At 45.5% G+C, this 23,498-nt stretch overlaps 2 protein-coding genes across 7 annotated transcripts in view; both read left to right on the top strand.

Annotated features, from left to right (window-relative positions):
• Positions 1-2,580: 2,580 nt before the first annotated feature.
• LOC133381757 (zinc finger protein 135-like) lies at positions 2,581-21,774 on the top strand. Of its 6 annotated transcripts, XM_061621172.1 has the most exons (4): positions 3,031-3,089; positions 4,613-4,699; positions 8,692-8,816; positions 19,216-21,774. In XM_061621172.1, the coding sequence occupies exon 4, from the start codon at positions 19,312-19,314 to the stop codon at positions 20,638-20,640; it is 1,329 nt and encodes a 442-aa protein (XP_061477156.1). In that variant the 5' UTR covers positions 3,031-3,089; positions 4,613-4,699; positions 8,692-8,816; positions 19,216-19,311; the 3' UTR covers positions 20,641-21,774. The 6 variants fall into 6 exon arrangements, with proteins under 6 accessions (XP_061477158.1, XP_061477154.1, XP_061477156.1 ...); XM_061621170.1 differs by lacking the exons at positions 3,031-3,089; positions 8,692-8,816 and adding an exon at positions 2,607-2,642; XM_061621169.1 differs by lacking the exon at positions 8,692-8,816.
• LOC133381755 (zinc finger protein OZF-like) overlaps positions 3,041-23,498 on the top strand; it is a 57,626-nt gene continuing 37,168 nt past the window's right edge. The window contains exon 1 of the mRNA XM_061621166.1: positions 3,041-3,089. The gene's annotated coding sequence lies outside the window, so the exon portion shown is untranslated. The remainder of the gene's footprint in view (positions 3,090-23,498) is intronic.

Genomic DNA, 23,498 nt, shown 5'->3' with positions numbered 1-23,498 from the left:
GGCAACCAGAATGATCAAGGGGATGGAGCGACTCCCTTACGAGGAAAGGTTGCAGCATTTGGGGCATTTTAGTTTACAGAAAAGGCGGGTCAGAGGAGACATGATAGAAGTGTATAAAATTATGCATGGCATTGAGAAAGTGGATAGAGAAAAGTTCTTCTCCCTCTCTCATAATACTAGAACTCGTGGACATTCAAAGAAGCTGAATGTTGGAAGATTCAGGACAGACAAAAGGAAGTACTTCTTTACTCAGCGCATAGTTAAACTATGGAATTTGTTCCCACAAGATGCAGTAATGGCCACCAGCTTGGATGGCTTTAAAAGAAGATTAGACCAATTCATGGAGGACAGGGCTATCAATGGCTACTAGCTGTGATGGCTGTGCTCTGCCACCCTAGTCAGAGGCAGCATGCTTCTGAAAACCAGTTGCTGGAAGCCTCAGGAGGGGAGAGTGTTCTTGCACTCGGGTCCTACTTGCGGGCTTCCCCCAGGCACCTGGTTGGCCACTGTGAGAACAGGATGCTGGACTAGATGGGCCACTGGCCTGATCCAGCAGGCTCTTCTTATGTTCTTATGAGTACCAAAGGCCAGACACAGAGGCCTGGAGGATCACATTTGGCCCTCAGGTCTGAGTTTGCCAGCCAGTTATATGGAGCCAATCCTATTTATAGCCATTCCTGTTGGCGGCCATTCTTTCAACGCACTGGTTCTCACCATGCATAATCTTACACATGTCTATAATTCCTCTCCCCCCCCCGTTGCCATTTCTCTAAACTAAAATGGGTGAAACAGTGTAATAATTCTGATATGGGAGTTGTTCAAAACCCTTGGAACAGCTGGTATAGCACAGTGGGGAGGGGAGCCTGGCTGGGAGTCCAAAGTCTGTGAGTTCAAATCCCTGCTCGTGTCTCCTGGGCATCAAGGGCCAGCTAAAGATCACCCCACAGTGAGTGGCTCAGGGTTTACGTGCCCTGCCACCTGTGCAACCGTGGGCAAGCTGCAGAGTCCCAAGGAGCCCAGTTGCCCCCAGCTGGCAGTTGCGGACAAGGAAGGGGCTGGCTTGTGCAGCTGTGGCAAGCTGAGCAGGCCCTAGCCAGCTGGGGAGGACTAGCCTCAGAGGGAGGCAATGGGAAACCCCCTCTGAATACTGTGAACAGGGACTTGAACCCAGATCTCTGCAGACATAGTTCAACAATAAATGGAAGGGTGTGTGTGAGGCAAAACCTTGTCGAGTGTATAAAGGCAAAAGCCACATTCAATCCTTCACCCACTTTGGCCTCTGCTCCTGCCCAGGACTGGAATGCAGCCCCTAGAAGGCTGCTCAGGAGGAAATGTGGCCCTCGGGCTGGGAAAAGGTTATACGCCCCTGCTCTAACCTCTACATTACCCAAGTTACTCATCCTGGCCCACCTTACAGGGTTCTCGTGAGCAATGGCCAGAGATTGTACTTGGATGCCTCTATAGCATGACGTTCCTGCTGCCCTGGATATTGCAAGGCAAGTGGCGAGGCCGGGCATAATCAAGGCTGGCAGCAGTGCAGGAAGACCCGCACAGCAGCCCACCACCCCCTGTAGCGCGGCAGGAGGGGAAATGATCAGCCCCTTGTAGGGCCCAGGAAATGCAGAGGCAGCTCTCCTCCTCCGGGGTGGTGCTCAAAAGCAACAACACAGGGCATCGCACGCACACAACTGCCCCCTCTGCAAAGCTGCACCCCCTTGCCTGGTCTATGGCTTCAAAGAGGACCTTGCAATGCGAAACCTGCAGCTCTTTGCACCCCAGTAGGCAAATGGATTGCATGCACCAGGGACACCCAGAGGGAAAGCGGGGGGGGAGTGGGGCTTTGCCCTCCTTTTCCTTCACCCCCAAAATACCAAATCCTCCCCCCGCATGTTGCACCTCTTTGTCCTCTACACGCTCCAGCCTCCTCCTCGCCAAGCCTATTTCTTTTCCCAGAAGAGGGAAGGACCCCCCCACCCCGCCTGCAATATTCTCCCCCTCCCTCCTCCTCCTCCTCCTCCTGCTGAATGCCACTGCCTGCTATGCAGTCCTCCAATGGGGTTAAGGAGCCGAGTTGTCCTTTCTAGAGAGGCAGGAAGTGCTAACCCCAAGGAGGAGGGGTGGGAGAATACTGGAAGGGTGGGGGGGTGTTCTCCATTCATATTCCAGGAGGAGGAGGAGGAGGCTGCAGAAGTCAGAGAAGAAAGAGGTGCACCATGGGGAGGGTGATTTATGCACAAGCAGCCTTCCAAGGGCCAATGTCCTGTCGAAAGCGGGGTGGGGCTCTACCCTCCTTTTCCTTCACCCCCCCAAAATACCAAATCCCCCCCCCCGCATGTTGCACCTCTTTGTCCTCTGCACGCTCCAGCCTCCTCCTCGCCAAGCCCGTTTCTTTTCCCAGGAGAGGGAGGGAGGGAAGGAGGGACCCCACCCCGCCTGCACTATTCTCTCCCTCCCTCCTGCTGATTGCCACTTCCTGCCATTCAGTCCTCCAATGGGGTTAAGGAGCCGAGTTGTGCTTCCTAGAGAGGCAGGAAGTGTTAACCCCAAGGCGGAGGGGTGGGAGAATACTGGAGGGGTGGGGGGGTGTTCTCCATTCATATTCCTGGAGGAGGAGGAGGCTGCAGAAGTCAGAGAAGAAAGAGGTGCACCATGGGGAGGGTGATTTATGCACAAGCAGCCTTCCAAGGGCCAATGTCCTGTCGAAAGCGGGGTGGGGCTCTGCCCTCCTTTTCCTTCACCCCCCCAAAATACCAAATCCCCCCCCCCGCATGTTGCACCTCTTTGTCCTCTGCACGCTCCAGCCTCCTCCTCGCCAAGCCCGTTTCTTTTCCCAGGAGAGGGAGGGAGGGAAGGAGGGACCCCACCCCGCCTGCAATATTGTCCCCCTTCCTCCTGCTGATTGCCACTTCCTGCCATTCAGTCCTCCAATGGGGTTAAGGAGCCGAGTTGTGTTTCCTAGAGAGGCAGGAAGTGTAAACCGCAAGGGGGAGGGAGGGGTGCGTGGGGGGGAGGGTTCTCCATTCATTTTCCGGGAAGAGAAACAGGCTGTGAGGAAGAGGCGGAGGCTGCAGCAGCCACAGGAGAAGGAGGTGCAACATGGGGAGGGTGATATTTTGGGGGGAGAGAGAGAAGGATTTGCTTTTGGGAAAACTATGGACGAGTCCCCCCTCCCCTCTAAGAATCCATAGAAATTGGGGGGGGGGCGGGCTGAGCCGTGCAGTCCAGCTGCAAAGTGGGGGCAAAACTGTTTCCACTGAAGCTGCCCCTCTCCCCCAAGGACGGTGTAAAAGCCTGAACGGAATGGGCCCTTTATAAAAGAATTTGATGCCAAAAACACTGGGATGTGTTAGAGACGCTTGAGAACAACATTTAGGAACAAACACCATTCCGATAGCATTTTTTATTAACCCTTTAACCAAAATGTCCTCCAGAACGGAATGAAGCAGCCCGGAAAGGTGACTTCCCAGCGAGCCAGACCTCCCAAATTCACCAGTCCCACATGACTACATGGGATGCATGCAATAAGACACAAAACGTCCACGCAAACCACGTTCCGATACCCGTTCTGGGCTATGATATGCTTTTACGTAAAACAGCCCAGAACAGCAACTTCCCAATCAGCCAGACCCACCAAATTCACCAGTCCCACATGACTACATGGGATGCATGCAATAAGACACAAAACGTCCATGCATGAGAGTAGGCAGAGGCGTCACTAGGCGGGTGCGGGGGCTGCGGACTGCACCTGGGTGACACCATGAGAGGGGTGACACCCAGAGCCGTCCCCGTCGTGGGGCAGGGCGCTGTTGCCTGGCAAAGGAGCTGAGAAGTGCTCCAGGTCAGCGTCAGAGCAGCCAACTCCTCGCAGGCAGGCAGGCAGGCAGACCGCAGGCAGGTGGGCGAGACCGGGAGCAGTGTCGGCGGGGCAAGGGAGGTGTGCCGGCGTTCCCAGGCCTGCTTCTTATGCCAAGGGGGTGCAGAGAGCTTTGGGCGAGCGCCATGGAGGAGCCAGGTGAGGGCGCAATCCCAAACAGGAGGGATATTTGAACCTGGAAAGGATTGTTTGAAAAGGTCAGGTTTGAAGCTTCTCAACCACTGTTGTCTCAGCAAAACAGACTCCATGAGAAACTTTGAAGGAAATAACTTAAGCACCGCTGAAGTGTGTTTGACTTTCATTGGCTCATCCTGGATTAAATCAGTTGGCAGCCCCCAAACAAAAAATTTTTTTTTTGTCTTTTCAGACTTTGAGCTGTCTATTCTATTCTCTCTGACTGTTTTGTGTATAACCATGAAAATTTAGAGGGTTGTTGAGCAAGCGTTTCTGAGTTCAAGTCTATAAGTTTTGTAAGATTTTGTTTTGAAATGAGCTTATGGGAATCATCAGAATGACATGGAGGGATATTTTCAATTTAACATTGTGGAATGCAAAAAATCCACGCTGGCTATAGTATACAGCCACTCTTGTGGCTGTATAATAACATCAGCATCTTAACTGAGGCATCCGCTATGGCCTCAAGGTCTCTCTCCTGTCAGTCACCACCGGTTCAGTTAGGATTTTTCATTTCTGTGCATCACTTTACGCTGCTTACATATAATTGCATTTCCTCTTTAGTACCCCAGCCTGCTTGGAGAGTTCCTTTTGGAGTTCCTCACAATCCCTCTTTATTTGAATCACCCTGAACTTGATATCAACAGTAAGGTTGGTTACCTCACTTCTCACCCCAAATCCATGTCATTTAGAACTAAGTTTAAAAGCACAGGTCCTAATCCTGATGATTGGCTGGGGGGGCACTTCTTACATTCCTCCATTGTGAGAACTATTCATTTATTTCTGTGTTCTTCCTGATCTTTAAACACATTGATGCATGAGAGTATGCAGAGGCATCACTAGGCGGGTGTGGGGGCTGCGGACCGCACCCGGGTGACACCATGAGAGGGGTGACACCCAGAGCCGTCCCCGTCGTGGGGCAGGGCGCTGTTGCCTGGCAAAGGAGCTGAGAAGTGCTCCAGGTCAGCGTCAGAGCAGCCAACTCCTCCTCGGAGGCAGGCAGGCAGGCCGCAGGCAGGCGGGCGAGACTGGGAGCAGCGTTGGCGGGGCAAGGGAGGTGTGCCGGCGTTCCCAGGCCTGCTTCTTATGCCAAGGGGGCGCAGAGAGCGGTGGGCGAGCGCTATGGAGGAGCCAGGTGAGGGTGCAATCCCAAACAGGAGGGATATTTGAACCTGGAAAGGATTGTTTGAAAAGGTCAGGTTTGAAGCTTCTCAACCACTGTTGTCTCAGCAAAACAGACTCCATGAGAAACTTTGAAGGAAATAACTTAAGCACCGCTGAAGTGTGTTTGACTTTCATTGGCTCATCCTGGATTAAATCAGTTGGCAGCCCCCAAACAAAAATTTTGTATTGACTTGGGCATGTGCTTGTAGAGCAAATTCCTCTTTTTCGGGTGGGTGTGGGTGGAACCCTTGGTCATTCGGAATGATTTTCCTAAGTCTGTCCACATTGATTAGCAATTTGGGTTCATTTTTCTCCCCCACATTACATGTTCTTTGGGCTAAGCCCCTGTCAGTAAAAATAAAAATTGAAGCCTGATTATATATGAGTTGGGAAAGTATTTATATAGGAAGGAGGGATCTGCCTGCAGTTCTACCAGCTGGTTCCTTCTCAAGCTGGCATTTGAGGCTCAAAATTATGCTGGTTAGAATTTGTTTTGGATTTTTTCTTATATACCTAAAAGCCTGGGTTATTTTTGTGCCCTCTTCTGTTTTGTTTTTTTAATTACAGGGCAGCCCTGTATATGTCTACTCAGAGGCAGGGATGGGAAGGAATTCAGTTTAGTTCACATTTAAACTGACTCAATTCGCACTTTGCAAACAAACCACAGGCATCCTTCTTCGCACTTATTTCACACTTAATTCACAATTTCTGAATTCATGCTTCTCCAGATTTTGCTATACAGTTCCATAGACAAGTAATGTGTGCAAAATGCATATGCTGGAGCAAAGTGTCCATAAAAATGCATATATGAGTGAAAACATTATACAAAAATGCATTATTTAATATGTTTTTTAATAATGTTTTAACCCTTTTTTAAGGTTGTTTTTTAATTGTTTTTAATGCTGTTTTGTATTAATGTATTTTAAGATCTGTTTTTAGGAAGTTTTAAAGTTTTTTGGTGCTTTGGTTGCCCCTGGTGGGAGGAAGGGCGCGATACAAATTAAATAAATAAATTATTCCAGGGAAAATTGCTTTGCCAAAATATGTATATTAGGCAAAACAACTTACAAATATGAATATATTGGGAGAAATTAATACCCAAATGCTGGTGAATTCTTATGTGGACTTTGAAAAAACACACCACGAGCTGTTGTGGAAATGTGGAAAAGTGAACTTAAGATTGGAAAAATGAAAAACTGTGAAAAACCAAAACGGACAGATTCGCTTATCCCTACTCAAAAGTAAGCCCCCCTACAATGGTAAGCATGTCTATGCAGAAGTTGCTTCCACATATTGATTTATATCCTGTCCTTCCTCCTCGCAGGAGTCCAGGGCGGCATATATGTTTGCATAGGATTGCAGTCTTGTCCTATTATGAACACAGAGGCTCTTAAGTACGCCTGGATGCACCATCACATACTCACCTCACCCGAGACGGCCGTGGGGGTGTCAACACGCCCCACTGCCATCTTGGGTAATGGCAGGCATGTGCGCTCTGTGAGTTTGTTTATTACATTTATATACCGCCCCATAGCCGAAGCTCTCTGGGTGGTTTGCAGCAATTAAAAACAATAAAAACAAATATACACATTTTAAAACACAATTAAAAACATTAATAACATTTTTTTTAAAAATTGTCTACACTCTCAAGGTTTCAGATGGAATATTCCCAGCCCCACCTAGAGACACCAGGGATTGAACCTGGGACCTTGCACGTCCAAGGTGGACACTCTACCACTGAGCTATGGCCCTTCCCCAAAAAGCAAACGTATGCCTTTCTTTTAACAAGAAAAGAAAAAAATATGAAGGGAAAACAATCAGCAGAACTGTTTGACTCTGTTCAGAAGTCGATGGCACTCCTCAGCTATGGTGGTCTTCAACGGGGAAGGCAGGAAGTGAGCAAAAACAGTGAATAATTAAGTGAGCTTAAAATGGAAAGTGCACGTGCTCAGAGTATTTTCTTTTTCTTTGTTAAAGTTGGGAGACTAGTTCCGTTTTGTTTTTGCTGTAAGTTGTGAAACAACAGGTGCTCAGAAGGTTGGGTTTTTTTGGTAATCCATAAAAGCTTATGCCACAATAAACTTTTATGCCTTAAACTTAAGCTACCACAGTGCTTCCTTTGAGGCACCTTATTTCATGCTTTTCTATCTGTGGGAGGGGAGGCTCTGTTTTGGGAATTAGATCAGGACCCTCCAACTATCTTAATCTGGGGGTGGTCTGTTTTATTGAGACTTGCCCTTTTGATGCCTGTTGCAAGATGTAATTGTGACTACAAGTTTAGATAGGTTTAAATGAGGATTAGACAAATTCATGGAGGAAAAATATATCTGTGGTTATAAGTCATGAGGACTAGAACCTCCAGATTCAGAGGTGGTATTGTTGAGGAACAAAAGCAGTTCTATTGCACTCATGTCCTGGGGGTGAGCTTCCCGGAGACACCTGATCAGCTTTTGTGGTAAACATAGTGCTGGACTAGATAGATGCAGGTGTGATCAGAACTCCTTATGTTTGTACTTAACACATCATTTGCCTGACTTAGATAGCTTACTACAGTAGTAAACCAGTGAAGCTTCAAGGATTCTACAGCCCTCTTGGGAGTAGAGATGTGGAAAGTGGAACATTTTTGGGGGGAAGTTCTTTTCCCATATTGGGGAGGAACTGGAAAAAATTGGAGGGACAGCTTTTCCCCAGTCGACTTCACAACATTATTTGGGAGGCACACCAGTTAATTCTGGTAACATCACAAAGGTTCAGTCCTACGATGGAATCTTCCCCAAGTGAGTGCCACTGGTATTTTCCCTCTTTGACCACATTTGCATAGTAATATTCTTGCTAATAAGGCAAGTAGATGAACACACAAACCACTTTCCACAGGCTCAGCAGTTCCCCGTCCATGTAGCTATTGGTGAATGAGACTTCCCAGACTTTCTCTTGGTGCCTCAGGCAATTCTGAAAAGCAGGATGCTTTCCCCCAGATCTGCTTTATTATTCTGTTGGAAAAAAGAAAGGGGGTGGGGAGGTAGGATGATCCCAAGCCATTGAAAGAGATTCTTCTAGAACTGTTTTCCAGCAGCTGATGGGTGGTAGAGGTCAGCCTGCAGCCTGCTTCCTAAGAGGAGGAGCCATCTCTAATCTCCTTTTGCACTCATACCTGAAGTGTAATACAGTCCTTCTCCAGGTGTATACACACCGCAGTTTAGTGTGTATTTGATGCTACCCATGTGTGCATGTTTTCATGTTGTCCTCAACACCATCCCCATCCAAAGCCAGCCCCTACTTTCCCCCAGTTTTGACACTTTTTCCCGATATGATAATCTGATAAGAAAAATAAAAGATCAGTTTGCACTGAAAAGTAAGATCAGTATAAGTGTGGACCCTGAAGCGCAATCGGAAATAATGTTTTTGTGGGTGTCATCGCATTCTTGGTGTTCTTGTTCATCTGTTTTCATCTGAGGAGACCTCAACCATTTTCTTTCTAGGGACCTCAGCCTTGTTGTTGTTATGTGCCTTCAAGTCAATTATGACCTATGGCGACCTTATGAATCAGCGACCTCCAAGAGCATCTGTCATGAATCACCGCCCTGTTCAGATCTTCTAAGTTCAGGTCTGTGGCTTCCTTTATGGAATCAATCCCATCTTGTCCCATCCAGAGCCGAAAGAATGAGGCTGGAGTGTGTGTGCAAGTAAATCTCGTTTTATTAGAGTAATGGATACATCAAAGGCATTGCGCTTCATAGGAAACCCTACGCTAACTCACTAGAGTCCCTAACTATACTCTAGACATGCTCTGCAGCGTGTGAAGGAAGTTGACTCAACGACCCCCCACTGGGAGCGGCAGGCTTATATAGGAAATGTTTTCGAACGTAATCTCTGACTCCTTCATAATTCCTGTCTTTGCCCTGTCCGTTTCTCGCGGCGACGGGAACGAGGAGACGGGGGACGTGCATCCAACAGCTCATCTGAAGACACCTGCTCCCGAGCGACGGGCTCGAGGTCATGGGGCGGTGCCACACTGGAATCCTCCTGGGAACTGCTTGTTAAAGGAGGAGCTGGCACTGACTCTGAAGCTTCCCCCCACAAGTCCTCTGCATCAACTGGGGGCGGTGCGCTCGGCTCCTCAGAAAGGGCGTTACTCGTGGGAACTGGCTGGAGAGCAGGCTGCCCCCCTCCCGCACAATCCTGCTCAGACACAACAATCCCCAACTCTGCTGCTTCTGGCTGCGGAGGTGCCTGAAACTCATGCCTCCCCCCTTCCTGTCCCTTCTGAGTTGGCTGCAGCGCAACACATCTCTTGTTTGGCCTTCCTCTTTTTCTACTCCCTTCTGTTTTTCTCAGCATTATTGTCTTTCCTAGTGAATCATGTCTTCTCATGATGTGTCCAAAGTATGATAACCTTAGTTTCATCATTTTAGCTTCTAGTGATGGTTCTGGTTTAATTTGTTCTAACACCCAATTACTTGTCTTTTTCACACTATGTGCAAAGCTCTCATCCAACACCACATTTCAGATGAGTTGATTTTTCTCTTACCCACTTCTTTTCACTGTCCAACTTTCACATCCATACATAGAGATTGGGAATACCATGGTCTGAATTTTCCTGACTTTAGTGTTCAGTGATACATCTTTGCATTTGAGAACCTTCTCTAGTTCTCTCATAGCTGCCCTCCCCAGTCCTAGCCACCTTCTAATTTCTTGACTATTGTCTCCATTTGGGTTAATGACTGTGCCAAAGTATTATCCTTGACAACTTTAATGTCCTCATTATCAACTTTAAAGCTACATAAATCTTCTGTTGTCATTACTTTAGTCTTTTTGACGTTCAGCTGTAGTCCTGCTTTTGTGCTTTCCTCTTGAACTTTCATCAGCATTCGTTTCAAATCCATTACTGGTTTCTGCTAGTAGTATGGTTGAATATCTTAAATTATTGATATTTTTCCCTCCAATTTTCACACCTCCTTCATCTTGGTCCAATCCTGCTTTCCGTATGATATGTTTTGCATACAGATTAAACAAATAGGGTGAAAAAATACACCCCTGTCTCACACCCTTTCCGATGGGGAACCAATCGGCTTCTCCATATTCTGTCCTTACAGGAGCCTCTTGTCCAGAGTATAGGTTGCACATCAGGACAATCAGATGCTGTGGCATCCCCATTTCTTTTAAAGCATTCCATAGTTTTTCATGATCTACACAGTCAAAGGCTTTGCTATAATCTATAAAGCAGAGGGTGATTTTCTTCTGAAATTCCTTGGTCTGTTCCATTATCAAACGTATGTTTGCGATGTGATCTCTGGTGCCTCTTCCCTTTCTAAATCCAGCTTGAACATCTGGCATTTCTCACTCCATATATGGCAATAGCCTTTGTTGTAGAATGTTGAGCATTACTTTACTTGCATGGGATATGAAGGCAATAGTTCAATAATTACTGCATTCCCTGGGATCCCCTTTCTTTGGAATTGGGATGTATATGGAACTCTTCAAGTGATATACGGGAATTACGATTTACAAGTAACATTAGTACAAAAAACATTACTAAGGATTCTGTATGGTCTGGTACGGGAGGAGGTCCATGGGGGTGACACCGTGAGTTACCGCACTGGGTGACACCAACCCTACTGAGAGTATGTTTCCTCTTATCCCATAATTGCTATGTTCCACTCCTTGTTTGGTAATTCTGTCTTTAATAATATTTTCCACTTCTTTCCCAGAACAGCTAATAGGCCTCTGATTTCCGGATACCTTCTGTGTCCTTTTGGCTTTCAAATTGTAATACGTTTGCCAGTCTATATGGTAGCAACTCTTTGGGAGAAGGTACATATTTTTGTTAGAAGATCAGCCATGTCACATTTGGGTTGTTTTCAGACCTCTCAGGTAGATGCCATCTGGACCTGGGATGATTTGTGAACACTAAAGTAAAAGATCCCGCTTGCCACATCTTCAGAGTGCGAGTGGAGGGCAGATGATGTCCACGCCTTGCCTGGGAGTATGAATGAGGAAGGCAATGGTTTTCTTCTTCCAGGGACTGGTGACCTTTGAGGAAGTGTCCTTGCACTTCACCAAGGAGGAACGGGCTGAGCTGGATCCAGACTAGAGAGCTCTGTACAAGGAGATCATGCAGGAGATTCATGAGATGGCAACCTATTCTGCTGGAATTAGGATAGCCTTCTTACTCCCTTCCTGGCATCCCTGCTTCGCAAATCTGACCCACTATGCATTTCAGGTTATCCGGTCGAGTTGCTATCATTTCCTACACCCCCTTTACCCAGACAGGAAGACTCTGGGGGGCCAATTTAGTGCTTTTAATTCTGGGATCCTAGGACAGCACCCCCTGCGCTTCCCAGCCAGAGCCCTCTTTAACTTACTGCAAGGCCTAAAACCAAAACTCTCCCTCTTTTGCTGTTACCAATCTGAAGAGTCAGTTTTTCTTTAGCACCTCAAAATCCTTTTACTTGGTAGTGGGGAACCCACGTTTTAGCTCAAGTATCTACCTGATCCTAAGTCACTACTTCCCTCCAGGATATTGGTCCTCTCAGGTGTAAAGCTGTTTGGCTGGTCCACTGCAGGCTTTTTCCTGATGGTGGATGAGGCACAAAGGCTGCATATCACAGCGACCTTTTAAGGATATTTCCTCCCACATAGCTTTGTGGGGCACTGGGCTCTCTTGGGTCAATTAAAGCTGAACTCACATAGTGCAGGTGTGTGTGTGTTATGTGCCTTCAAGTCGATTACGACTTATGGCGATCTCCAAGAGCATCTGTTGTAAACCACCTTGTTCAGATCTTGTAAGTTCAGGTCTGTGGCTTCCTTGATGGAATCAATCCCTCTCTTGTTTGGCCTTCCTCCTTTTCTACTCCTGTCTGCTTTTCCCAACTGTCTTTTCTAGTGAGTCATGTCTTCTCATTATGTGTCCAAAGTGTCATGAAAACCTGAATTCAAGATGGTTGTGTAGCAAAGAATTGTGGGGTTTTATTTGTTAATGTGGGTTCTTAACAGGATAAAAGTTGGTTTCTGTATTAGAGCTATGAGTTGGCAGTTTTATTTCCCAGCTGTGGGTAATGAGAGGCCCACCCTTAGACCACCTTGTCAGTAGAAGCCGGGCTCCATCAAGGTTGTAAAGCCCTTGAAGTTTTAGGGAGGATGTTCCATTTGGTGACTGATGGGCCCTTATTCTATGAAGAAATTTCCTGATTGGTTAATTGGATCTGGCCTGTTGCTGGGCACTTTGCATAAGTATGTGGCTCAAACCTTGGCTTTCGTCCCCCTTCCGGGTCCCATCATGCCTTCCTGATGTTGCCTGCTGAGGTTCCATTTTGCATCAACTCTCCTGACTGTTCCTCTCTCTGAGGAGAGGGGGGCTCCACAACTGTCTGTCTGTGTGTAAGTATAGACTAGGCTAGATAGCTATCTTCTTTTCTGTTGGGACTGAACTCCCTATGTTTTACCTTGCCTCTTTTGGGTGTTGATATTAAGGAACTATTTTTCTGCTGTAACTGTGCACCTCTTTTATTCTTTCATGAAGTTATTTCTATTTTCCAGTGTGTGAACCGGTACCTTGGCCACTGAGCACAACTACTGTGTGAATTGGGCATTTTGCCTAAAGGCTTCAGAGCAAGGAGTGCCTATTTGGCTCTTGCTGTCTGTAATCCTTGGCAAGTTTTCTGAGCTCTGACTTTCCCCTTGGCTCAGAGTGGTTAACCAGTCTAAGGGGTGGTGGCAGTCTGCTACCCTGCAGGGCTGTTGTGAGCGGGCACAGCCTTGCCAGAGAACGATATTTTGCCATAGTAAATTGCCCTGGGTGGGGAATTGGCTTCTGGGATGGTGGAGGGTATCCTGGGATGGCCCCCCTCCATCACACAAAGTATGATAACCTCAGTTTCATCATTTTAGCTTCTAGTGATAGTTCTGGTTTAATTTGTTCTAACACCCAATTATTTGTCTTTTTTGCGGTCCATGGTACCCGCAAACCTCCAACACCACATTTCAAATGAGTGGATTTTTCTTTTCACTGTCCAACTTTCACATCCATACATAGAGATTGGGAATACCATGGTCTGAATGATCCTGACTTTGGTGTTCAGTGATACATCTTTGCATTTGAGGACCTTTTCTAGTTCTCTCACAGCTGCCCTCCTCAGTCCTAGCCTTCTTCTGATTTCTTGACTATTGTCTCCAGTTTAGTTAATGACTGTGCCAAGGTATTGATAATGCTTGACAAGTTCAGTGTCCTCATTGCCAACTTTAAAGTTACATAAATCTTCTGTTGTCATTACTTTAGTCCTTTATTAATAATAATTGTATACAGCCATTGGCTATTACAACAGGATTACAACCACAAAGATACAATTATATTTAAAACATTCAAAATAAAAACACGAGCTGTGAAATGTCATTTACAACCACTATTCATGACATATATAGCTCTAAGCTTTTTTGCTGCCAAAGCAAAATTAGCAGTGGCAATTATTATGTGAGGTTGGATGGAGGACAATAAAAAAATCACAATCTGAAACCTGTTATTGTCTTGATTTGCATGAATTATTGGAAGTAGGAATTTAGATCTTGGTAGAGAAAACAGAGGACAATCAAGTATGTAATGTGTCAAATCTTCTGGTACATTACAGCCGGCTATACATAGCCTTTTAGCGTAGGGGATGCCAAGGTATCTACCTTGTAGGAACATCGATGGCATCACCTGGAATCGCAACTCGGTGTAGGCTCTCCGAAGGGGAGCCCTTGTCAAGATATCCAAATAGTGAGGCCACATTCGGGTGGAGTTAATGTGGGAATACCATTTGGAAAATTGTGAGTTGGCAATCACTGCCCTATCTTGGTGTGCATCGAACTCAAAGATCTGATTTCGGAGAGACTTCGAATTAAGATTAAGTAGGTGGGTAGGGGTTAGCAAATATTGAATACCAAGAACAGGGAAATTCCCTGCCCAGCCCCCCTTATCCAACTGCTCCTGCCAGCATAGTTTGGCCAGTGAGGATGAATCAGTATCCGAGAGTTTTTTCCATAGTCGAAAAAAGGCTAGGTCTATCCTAGCCGTTAAAGAGGGAAGTTTGAGTTCAGCTCTCAGGAGAGCAGCCGGGGTGCCCTTGGGTAGACCCATAATTTGTTTAAAGAAAGTGTTTTGATTGGTTCAAGGGCAAGCTGCAACGAAGGACCCCAAATCTCGCACCCATACATAATTAACGAGAGTAATTTTGTTGAATAAAGCTTGGACATGGGTCTTATGAGTTGGCCTCCCTTAGAATAAAAGAATTTCTTCAATATACCGAGGGCCCTGCAGTTCAAGATTGATAAGGAGATAGTCAGGAAATACCTAGTTAACCTAAATGAGTTCAAATCTCCAGGGCCTGATGAACTGCATCCCAGAGTATTGAAGGAACTTGCGGATGTACTCTTGGAACCTCTTGCCATCATCTTTGAGAAATCCTGGAGAACGGGAGAGGTGCCGGAGGATTGGAGACGGGCAAACGTCATCCCACTCTTTAAAAAGGGTAAAAAAGAAGATCCGGGGAATTACAGGCCGGTCAGTCTGACTTCAATACTGGGAAAGATATTAGAACGGATAATAAAAGAGTCCATTGGCAACTATCTAGATGACAATGCTGTGATTAGAAGGAGCCAGCATGGGTTTGTCAAGAAAAAATCCTGTCAAACTAATCTCATCTCTTTTTTTGATCGGGTCACTAGCTTAGTAGATGGAGGAAATGCTGTAGATGTCATCTATCTAGATTTCAGCAAAGCGTTTGACAAAGTCCCCCACGACCTTTTGATTAGCAAACTGGTCAAATGTGGACTAGATGGAAATACTGTCAGGTGGATTCACAACTGGTTGGAAAACCGTACTCAAAGAGTGGTCGTCGGTGGCTCTGCTTCGGACTGGAAGGAGGTCTCGAGTGGAGTGCCACAGGGTTCTGTCCTGGGGCTGATACTCTTCAACATTTTTATCAATGACTTAGATGATGGGGTGGAGGGAAGCCTTATGAAGTTTGCGGACGATACGAAACTGGGAGGGATAGCTAACACAATGGAAGACAGGAATAAAATCCAAAGGGACCTGGATAGACTAGGAAATTGGGCTGAAATTAATAAAATGACATTCAATAAAGACAAATGCAGGATTCTGCATTTAGGCCACAAAAACAAAATGCACGGGTACAGGATGGGAAATACCCGGCTTAGCAGTAGTGCGTGTGAGAAGGACCTTGGAATTGTCGTGGATCGTAAGTTGAACATGACCCAGCAGTGTGATGCTGCGGCAAAAAAGGCAAACGCGGTTTTGGGCTGCATAAACAGAGCTATAGTTTCAAGGTCGAGGGATGTAATAGTCCCACTATATTCTGCATTGGTCAGGCCTCATCTGGAATACTGTGTTCAGTTCTGGGCGCCTCATTTTAAGAAAGATATAGACAAGTTAGAGCGGGTTCAGAAGAGGGCGACGAGGATGATAGCCGGTATGGAGAACAAGTCTTATGAGGAAAGGTTGAAAGAACTTGGCATGTTCAGTCTGGTGAAGAGAAGGCTGAGGGGTGACATGATTGCACTCTTTAAGTACCTGAAGGGCTGTCACATAGAGGAGGGTACAGATTTGTTCTCTGCTGCCCCAGAGGGTAGGACTAGGTCTAATGGTTTTAAGTTGCAGGAGCGTAAATTCAGATTGGACATCAGAAGGAACTTCTTGACAGTAAGGGCAGTTTGGCAATGGAACCGACTGCCTAGGGAGGTGGTGGGATCCCCTTCGCTGGATGTCTTCAAGCAGAGGCTGGACAGCTATCTGCGGGAGATGCTCTAGCTGTGGATTTCCTGCTGTGAGCAGGGGGTTGGACTCAATGGCCTACAAGGCCCCTTCCAACTCTATGATTTTTTCCTCTACATTTTCAGTGTGCCCTTCTTCCTTGGGGTGGTCATGGTTCTCTGTTGTTTTCATCCTGAGGGGCAGATAGGCTGAGATAGGCTGGTGAGTAGCCCATGGTCACCCAGTACACTTTATAGCTCATTTCCATTTTGAAAAATTAATTAAAATGATTTACATGCAGGCAAAGTTGATTAAGTAGATCAACACATTTAAAGCACATCCAACTCACATTTAAAGTGCATGACTTCGCCTAAAGAATCCTGGGAAGTGTCGTTTCCCCCTCACAGTTCTTACCACCCTTAACCAACTATAATTCCCATGATTCTGTGGTGGGATTCATGTGCTTCAAATGGGTGTTGAATGTGCTATAAATGAATGGGTGTGGATCTGCCCTAGGTATGATGTGCATTCAAGACTGAATTGCTAAGAACAGTGTTAAAAGATACTTTTTTAAACGGGGGAGGGTTGTAGCTCATTGGCAGGGCACATGCTTTGCATGGAAAGGTCCAGAATTCAATTTCTGGAAAAGACTGTTGCTTGGAACCCAGGGGAGCCAATGCTAGTCCATGTCATCAGTGCTGATCTAGATGGTACCAAATGGCCTGAGTCGGTATAAGGCAGATTCCTTTGTTCGTAAAGTGGGAAGAGACTCAACGGCCACAGTGACTCCAAAATTTATTTATGTATTATTATTTACAACATTTATATACTGCTTGTAAGAAATCTCAAAGCGGTTTACAGAAAGAATTAAAACAAGAACATTATTGGCAAAAACAGTCAAGGACAGGTATTTAAAAACATTCAAAATAATAAAACCAACAATGAGTTAAAAACATTTAAAAATGCTTCTACATGCCTGGAGAGGCTTGCCTCAAGAAAAATGATTTTAGCAGGTGCTGAAAAGAGGCATCTGCCTAATGTCAATAGGCAAGGAGTTCCAAAGCGTAGGTGCTGCCACGTTACAGGACTGATTTCTTACAAGAGCAGAACAAGTACTATGCAGCATCCATAACCTGGAAAGCACAGCTTGAACTTGGCCTGGTAGCAAATCAGCAACCAATGCAGATTTCATGTCAGCAATCGTGCTGCAGCATTCTGCATTAACTGCTGCCCCCAGGTCAGGTTGTGCTGCATGGGGATTTTTGTGACCTTGGCTGACTGGCTGCCAGGGTTTTTTAGTTTGGGTTTTTGGTTATGAATCCTGACTGGTTGTGGGATGCTGAGTTTTCTGCCTTATTCATAGGAATCTTGTTGTGGTTGGTATGGTATTGCATTGAGGAAATCATCACTGTCTTTTGTGTGTTTTTTCCTATTTGCATTTCACTTATCTTTAACCTCACTCCATTACAGCCATAGAAGCAACAGCAGTGGTTCCAAGCGTTCAGCTCAACCCCCTTAAACCCATGGATGATGCACCTTGTCAGTTGCATGACGGTTTGTTTCTTGCCCAATCGTGGTAAAAGAGAATTCACATATTTGGAAGTGTGGCTGCAATTGTTCCCAAGCTGCTGCCTACGAAAGTAGACCAAACCATGTGTGTTTTCTCTCTGTCCATTCTTGCTCACTGGAATTGGGTTGGCTGTCAAAGTGAGTTTATAGCAGCCCACAGGGTAGACAGAAAGGGTAGAGAATCTTCTTACTCTTACTCATTTCTCAGACCTCTTTCTGAAGGGTCCAATCTGTTAAGAATTTTGGAGCAGCCATGTTAAAAGATACGGGCAGGGCATTCCAGGCAGGGGGCTGCCAACCCTGCTTGGATATGGATGTCTTCGCAGAGGATCCCTAATCAAGCTTTACCAACAGAACCAGGGCCGGTTCTAAAGGGCAGCCAGGTTGGGCACTGGCCCGAGGGTTCCTGGAGGCTGGAGCTACAGGGGGCCCCTCAGCAGCAATCTCAGTTGCCTGTTTCTCCGGATATGTGTCTTAAGTGGCGAATGCAATGGGAGGGTCTGCCTGTCATCATGGAGGATGGAATAAAAGGGTTTGATTTCACCAAACGCTCCCTCCCCTGAACAGATACAAGATATAAAAGCAAACCTCTCTGTAGAAAAGGCAGTGATACTAGCATTTGCATTTTCAGCCCTGCACCCACCTTGTTAAATGGTGCTTACTCCTAAGTGAAGTTGCATTGGAATGCTGCCTCACTCACCCTGTTGCCTGACAGAACTTCTGTTCAGCAATTCAGAAAAGGCTAAGAAGTAATTTTTGATGCATACCCTTCTTCAAAATGACTGTCAGGCATCTCCCCACCAAAGATCACCCTACTTCCATCTCCCCAGGGATGGATATATGTTTGTGTGTGTGCATATTATATATACATACACACATCTTATATACATACACACAGATGTTCCATCTCTCTCTCTATGCATGTATTCAATGCATTGGGGGTGTAACCTTCCCCCCCTTAAGACTAATAGCAATGGAACAGATACTAAAGACACTTCTTACATGCTCAGACATGCGCCCTTTAGATAAGATGATTGACAAAACTGATAATATTGAAATCTTGATTTCTATCTGCGTTAAAAGTTGTACGATTTTTATACTGCTGCATTGACTTGTTTTATGTTTGTTGTGTTTTTATTATGTTTTTACAATGATTGTGCATTTCTATTGTTTTTACTATGTTTGTAACCTGCCCTGAAATCCGTTTTTAACAGTGTGAAAAGGCAGGATATAAATCCTCTTAATAAATAAATATTCCATAATAGGCCTTTAAGGTTGAAAAAGGATTTTTTAAAAAATCTTCACATCCTCCCCCAGTTTCTGGTGGTAGTTGCTAGGCACAAAAACAAAACAACAGGACAATGCAAATTAATATGATTAATTTGCCTAATTAGGACATGGTCTGCATAATATGGAAATTATGCAACTAATTTATAATTTGCATAATATGCAAATCAGCCTCCCGGATTTGTGGAATTGGAATATGGCAACCCTAATCTTTCTGCGTCTCTTTTCACAACCTGTTACCAAGCACCTACTGCTAAAATAAATCTATACAAGGCCTCGAGCTTTGACAGTTAAACTCTGATATCAACAGAGCTCCCAGAAATATGTTTTCAAAGTACAAACCATAATATATTCACAGGATTTCTCCACAGCATTTTATCACCTTTCCTTTTCATTCCATCAGGATACATCTGGAGGGTCAAGGCTGAGGGAGAACCATCTGAAGTATCACTGGAAAAAGCTGAGGAGCAGGCGCAGGAGCGGAAACTGAGGAGTCAAGATGGAGCAAAGAGTAAAGGAGAGACAAACTCACACAGGAGACAAACCTTATACATGCTTGGAGTGTGGAAAGAGCTTCAGTCAGAGTAGCACCCTTACTTCGCATCAACGAACTCACACAGGAGAAAAACCTTATAAATGTTTGGAGTGTGGAAAGACATTCAGTCAGAGTAGCACCCTTACTTTGCATCACAGAACTCACACAGGGGACAAACCTTATACATGCTTTGAGTGTGGAAAGAGCTTCAGTCGGAGTGACACCCTTACTTCACATCAAAGATGTCACACAGGGGACAAACCTTATACATGCTTTGAGTGTGGAAAGAGCTTCAGTTACAGTAGTAATCTTACTTCGCATCAAAGAACTCACACAGGAGACAAACCTTATAAATGCTTGGAGTGTGGAAAGAGCTTCAGTGAGAGTGGCACCCTTACTTCGCATCAAAGAACTCACACAGGAGACAAACCTTGTAAATGCTTGGAGTGTGGAAAGTCCTTCAGTCAGAGTAGCACCCTTACTTTGCATCACAGAACTCACACAGGGGACAAACCTTATACATGCTTTGAGTGTGGAAAGAGCTTCAGTCGGAGTAGCTCCCTTATTTCGCATCAAAGATGTCACACAGGGGACAAACCTTATACATGCTTTGAGTGTGGAAAGAGCTTCAGTCACAGTAGTAATCTTACTTCGCATCAAAGAACTCACACAGGAGACAAACCTTATAAATGCTTGGAGTGTGGAAAGAGCTTCAGTGAGAGTAGCCACCTTACTTCGCATCAAAGAACTCACACAGGAGACAAACCTTGTAAATGCTTGGAGTGTGGAAAGTCCTTCAGTCAGAGTAGCACCCTTACTTTGCATCACAGAACTCACACAGGGGACAAACCTTATACATGCTTTGAGTGTGGAAAGAGCTTCAGTCGGAGTAGCTCCCTTACTTCGCATCAAAGATGTCACACAGGAGACAAACCTTATACATGCTTTGAGTGTGGAAAGAGCTTCAGTCACAGTTGTAATCTTACTTCGCATCAACGAACTCACACAGGAGACAAACCTTATAAATGTTTTGAGTGTGGAAAGTCCTTCAGTCAGAGTAGCCAGCTTACTTTGCATCACAGAACTCACACAGGGGACAAACCTTATAAATGCTTTGAGTGTGGAAAGAGCTTCAGTCACAGTAGCACCCTTACTTCGCATCAAAGATGTCACACAGGAGACAAACCTTATCAATGCTTGGAGTGTGGAAAGAGGTTCAGTGAGAGTAGCTACCTTACTTCGCATCAAAGATGTCACACACGGGGCAAACCTTATAAATGCTTGGAGTGTTGAAAAAGGTAAAATGAGATGCCTCTGACACAAGCACTAAGTTCCCCTTCGGACCTATTTTATGCCTCCTTGTATATCTTCACACCAGCCATGCAAGATAGGTTAGGCTGAGAATTGGTGACTGTCCCAAGTTGGGAAGTGAGAAAAAACAATGAGAAGCGACTTTAAAATAAAAAACGGCACATGCTCAGAGTATTTTCTTTGTGTTTAATGTTTGCTAAAATATTTTGTTTGTGTTTTGCTGAGAGTTGTGAAACTGCACTTGCTCAGAGTATTTTTTGTATTCTGTGAAAGTTTCTGTAATAATAAATATGTTAGTCTTTCATACACCTCAAGACATATTTTCTGGTACCTTATCCCACACACTTCCTTTTGTGGGGAAAATGGGGCCCCTATCTGGGGAACTGTACCAGGGCCCCCAACCACCTTAATCCAGCCATGGGTTACAGCAATTGAAAAATACAACTTTGAAATCAGTTAATAGTCTGGGTTCTAAACACATCTCTCTCAGGGCTCAAAGGAAAGGGTGAAAAGTGTGCCTTCAGCAAATCCCCAGCCGTGAAGACTTTGCAGGCTAAAACTAGCACCTTCGACTGGGCCTAGATTCAAATGCCAGAATGTGGGCCGAGAGCCCATCACGTCTGACTCAGCAGAGTGGCTTTCACAGCCTGAGGCATCCTATTCACATCGCCCAGGAAAGAAGACCCAAGTGATGCAAGAGGTTGATTCTGTAGCCACATATCTCCAACATGTCACCCCTGCTGCTGCTGAAAGAATTGCACTGGCTGCCCATTTGCTACCAGCCCAAGTTCAAGGTTCTAGTCTTGGTGTTCAAAGCCCTATACAGCTTGGGACCAGGATACCTGAAAGACCGTCTTACCCCTTATATACCCAGTCGACCACTGCACTCTGCAGGTGAGGGCCTCCTGCAGATACCATCTCATCAGGAGGTCCGTTCTGCACAACATAGGAAATGGACCTTTGGTGTGGTGGCACCTACTCTGTGGAGTTCCCTCCCCTTAAGTATTAGCCAGGTGCCATCTCTGTTATCTTTTCGGCACCTATTGAAGACCTTCCTCTTTCAACAAGCCTTTTAAGTAGAGACCTATCCCAGTCTGCATCTGTGCTGGAATGGCTTTTTCATGTGTTTTTAAACCTTTTTAAAAATAAAATAGATGTTTTTAAATTCTGCTTTATGCTGTGTTAAAGTGTTTTTAGTGCTTTTATTTGCAGCCTGGGCTCCTGCTGGGAGGAAATGCTCTGCGGGGGATGAGGAGAGGAGGGTCCTTCCACGGGGGGACACCTTACCCCACCCACACACACCCTGCCATAACCCCCCCACCGCCACTGCCTGCCACCAGTCTCCTGTTGTCCTCTCTGGCAAGGCAGAGGCCCACGGGGCCAGGCCCTTTGCCTCCCAAAAAGCTTCTTTTTCAGCAAGTGAGAACAGCCCATCGGGATCCAGGGAGCAATCCTGGACTGGAGGGGAGAGAGAAAAGCTTTTTCTTTTTATATAAAAAAAATAAATTACGGTTTTTATATTTGCCTACAATAAGCACTTGCCAACAGAGCAATAAATATCAAGGTAACCAAACTACAAAACACTGTAAAAGAATGCTGATTTCTCTGATGCAAGTTGTGTTACAAAAACATCATGTTACAGAAACCTTGAGGGGAGGGGTATGAAAAAAAGCAGGGGTGTAGTCATCCAGGGACTTGGGGGTCTTAGACCCCTTACTTTTGGGGGAGTAGGATCCCAGCAGGGCCCCTATGTTTTCAGCATCCTATGAGCCAATCGGCATGGAAGGAGAGTGTGAGCCACTGAGAAGAGTCTTCTAATGTGCTTCCTTAATTCGACGTTTGACTTAATTCTATGTAATCAACTAGTTTTTTGACACTATGCTGTAATTTCCTGTTTTGAATCTTGTTTGGTCTGGTTTAATGTAATTTAGTATTACATTAAGCACTTTTGCTATAATGGAAGTCCAAATGTTTGCATCTTGATTCAAAAGCGACATTGGCTGATATGACTCAGGCAAGCTAGAGTCTTTATCTAGTTTTGGTATAACTTTGATGATAGCTTCTGATCGTGATGCTGGTCATTTTCTTTGCTGAATAGATCCATTATCATTATTAAGTAGTGCGGTGTTAATATTTCTGCAAATATTTTAGAATTCCCTCATTAATCTATCTGGACCAGGAGCTTTTTTTTATTTCCCAGTGCCTGAACTGTGTTCCTTATTTCTTCTCCTGATACATTCATCTCTAGGCTTCTTACATCTTGCTCTGTGACTTTGGGCATGTTGATATTTAGAGGAAAGCTCTTTCTAACTCAGGTCTTATTTTACATGTTAGTTTTGAACCACTTAAGAAAATCAACCTACACTCCATTCCCTCCACGTGGAGACAGTGTGGCATAGTGGTTAGGGAGCTGAACTGTGACCTGGGAATCCTCGGTTCAAATCCCCCACACTAAGTGGTCTGGAGGGCCAGTCACCCTCTCTCAGCCTAACCTACCTCACAGTGTTGTTGTGATGACAAAATGGGGGAGGGGCAGACCCATGTACACCCCCTTGAGCTCTGGGGAGGAAAGTGAGGGGTATTAATGTAAAAAGAAATCAATATTGGAGAGGGGATGCTGTCGCACAGAGAGAGTGGCTTGTGACAACATAGGCCAGAGTGAGAAGCAGCAGGTGAGTCTGGTTTGGAACCCCCCAGCCCCAAGTTCCCCTCACAGGACACACTCCAGTTCCAGCAAAGGCCATTCTGCACAAATACCTCCCCGCAGATTTGGAGGGGCAACAGCATCTGGCCTGGCTTTCCCCCCACCCCTTTGGCTTCACTGCCAACCCGCAGGAGAG

Source organism: Rhineura floridana, chromosome 3 (assembly GCF_030035675.1).
Source record: "Rhineura floridana isolate rRhiFlo1 chromosome 3, rRhiFlo1.hap2, whole genome shotgun sequence".
In the NCBI taxonomy this organism is placed as follows: Eukaryota; Metazoa; Chordata; class Lepidosauria; order Squamata; family Rhineuridae; genus Rhineura; species Rhineura floridana.
The sequence above is the reverse complement of the archived record's forward strand: the minus strand, read 5'-3'. Positions and strand labels throughout refer to the sequence as shown.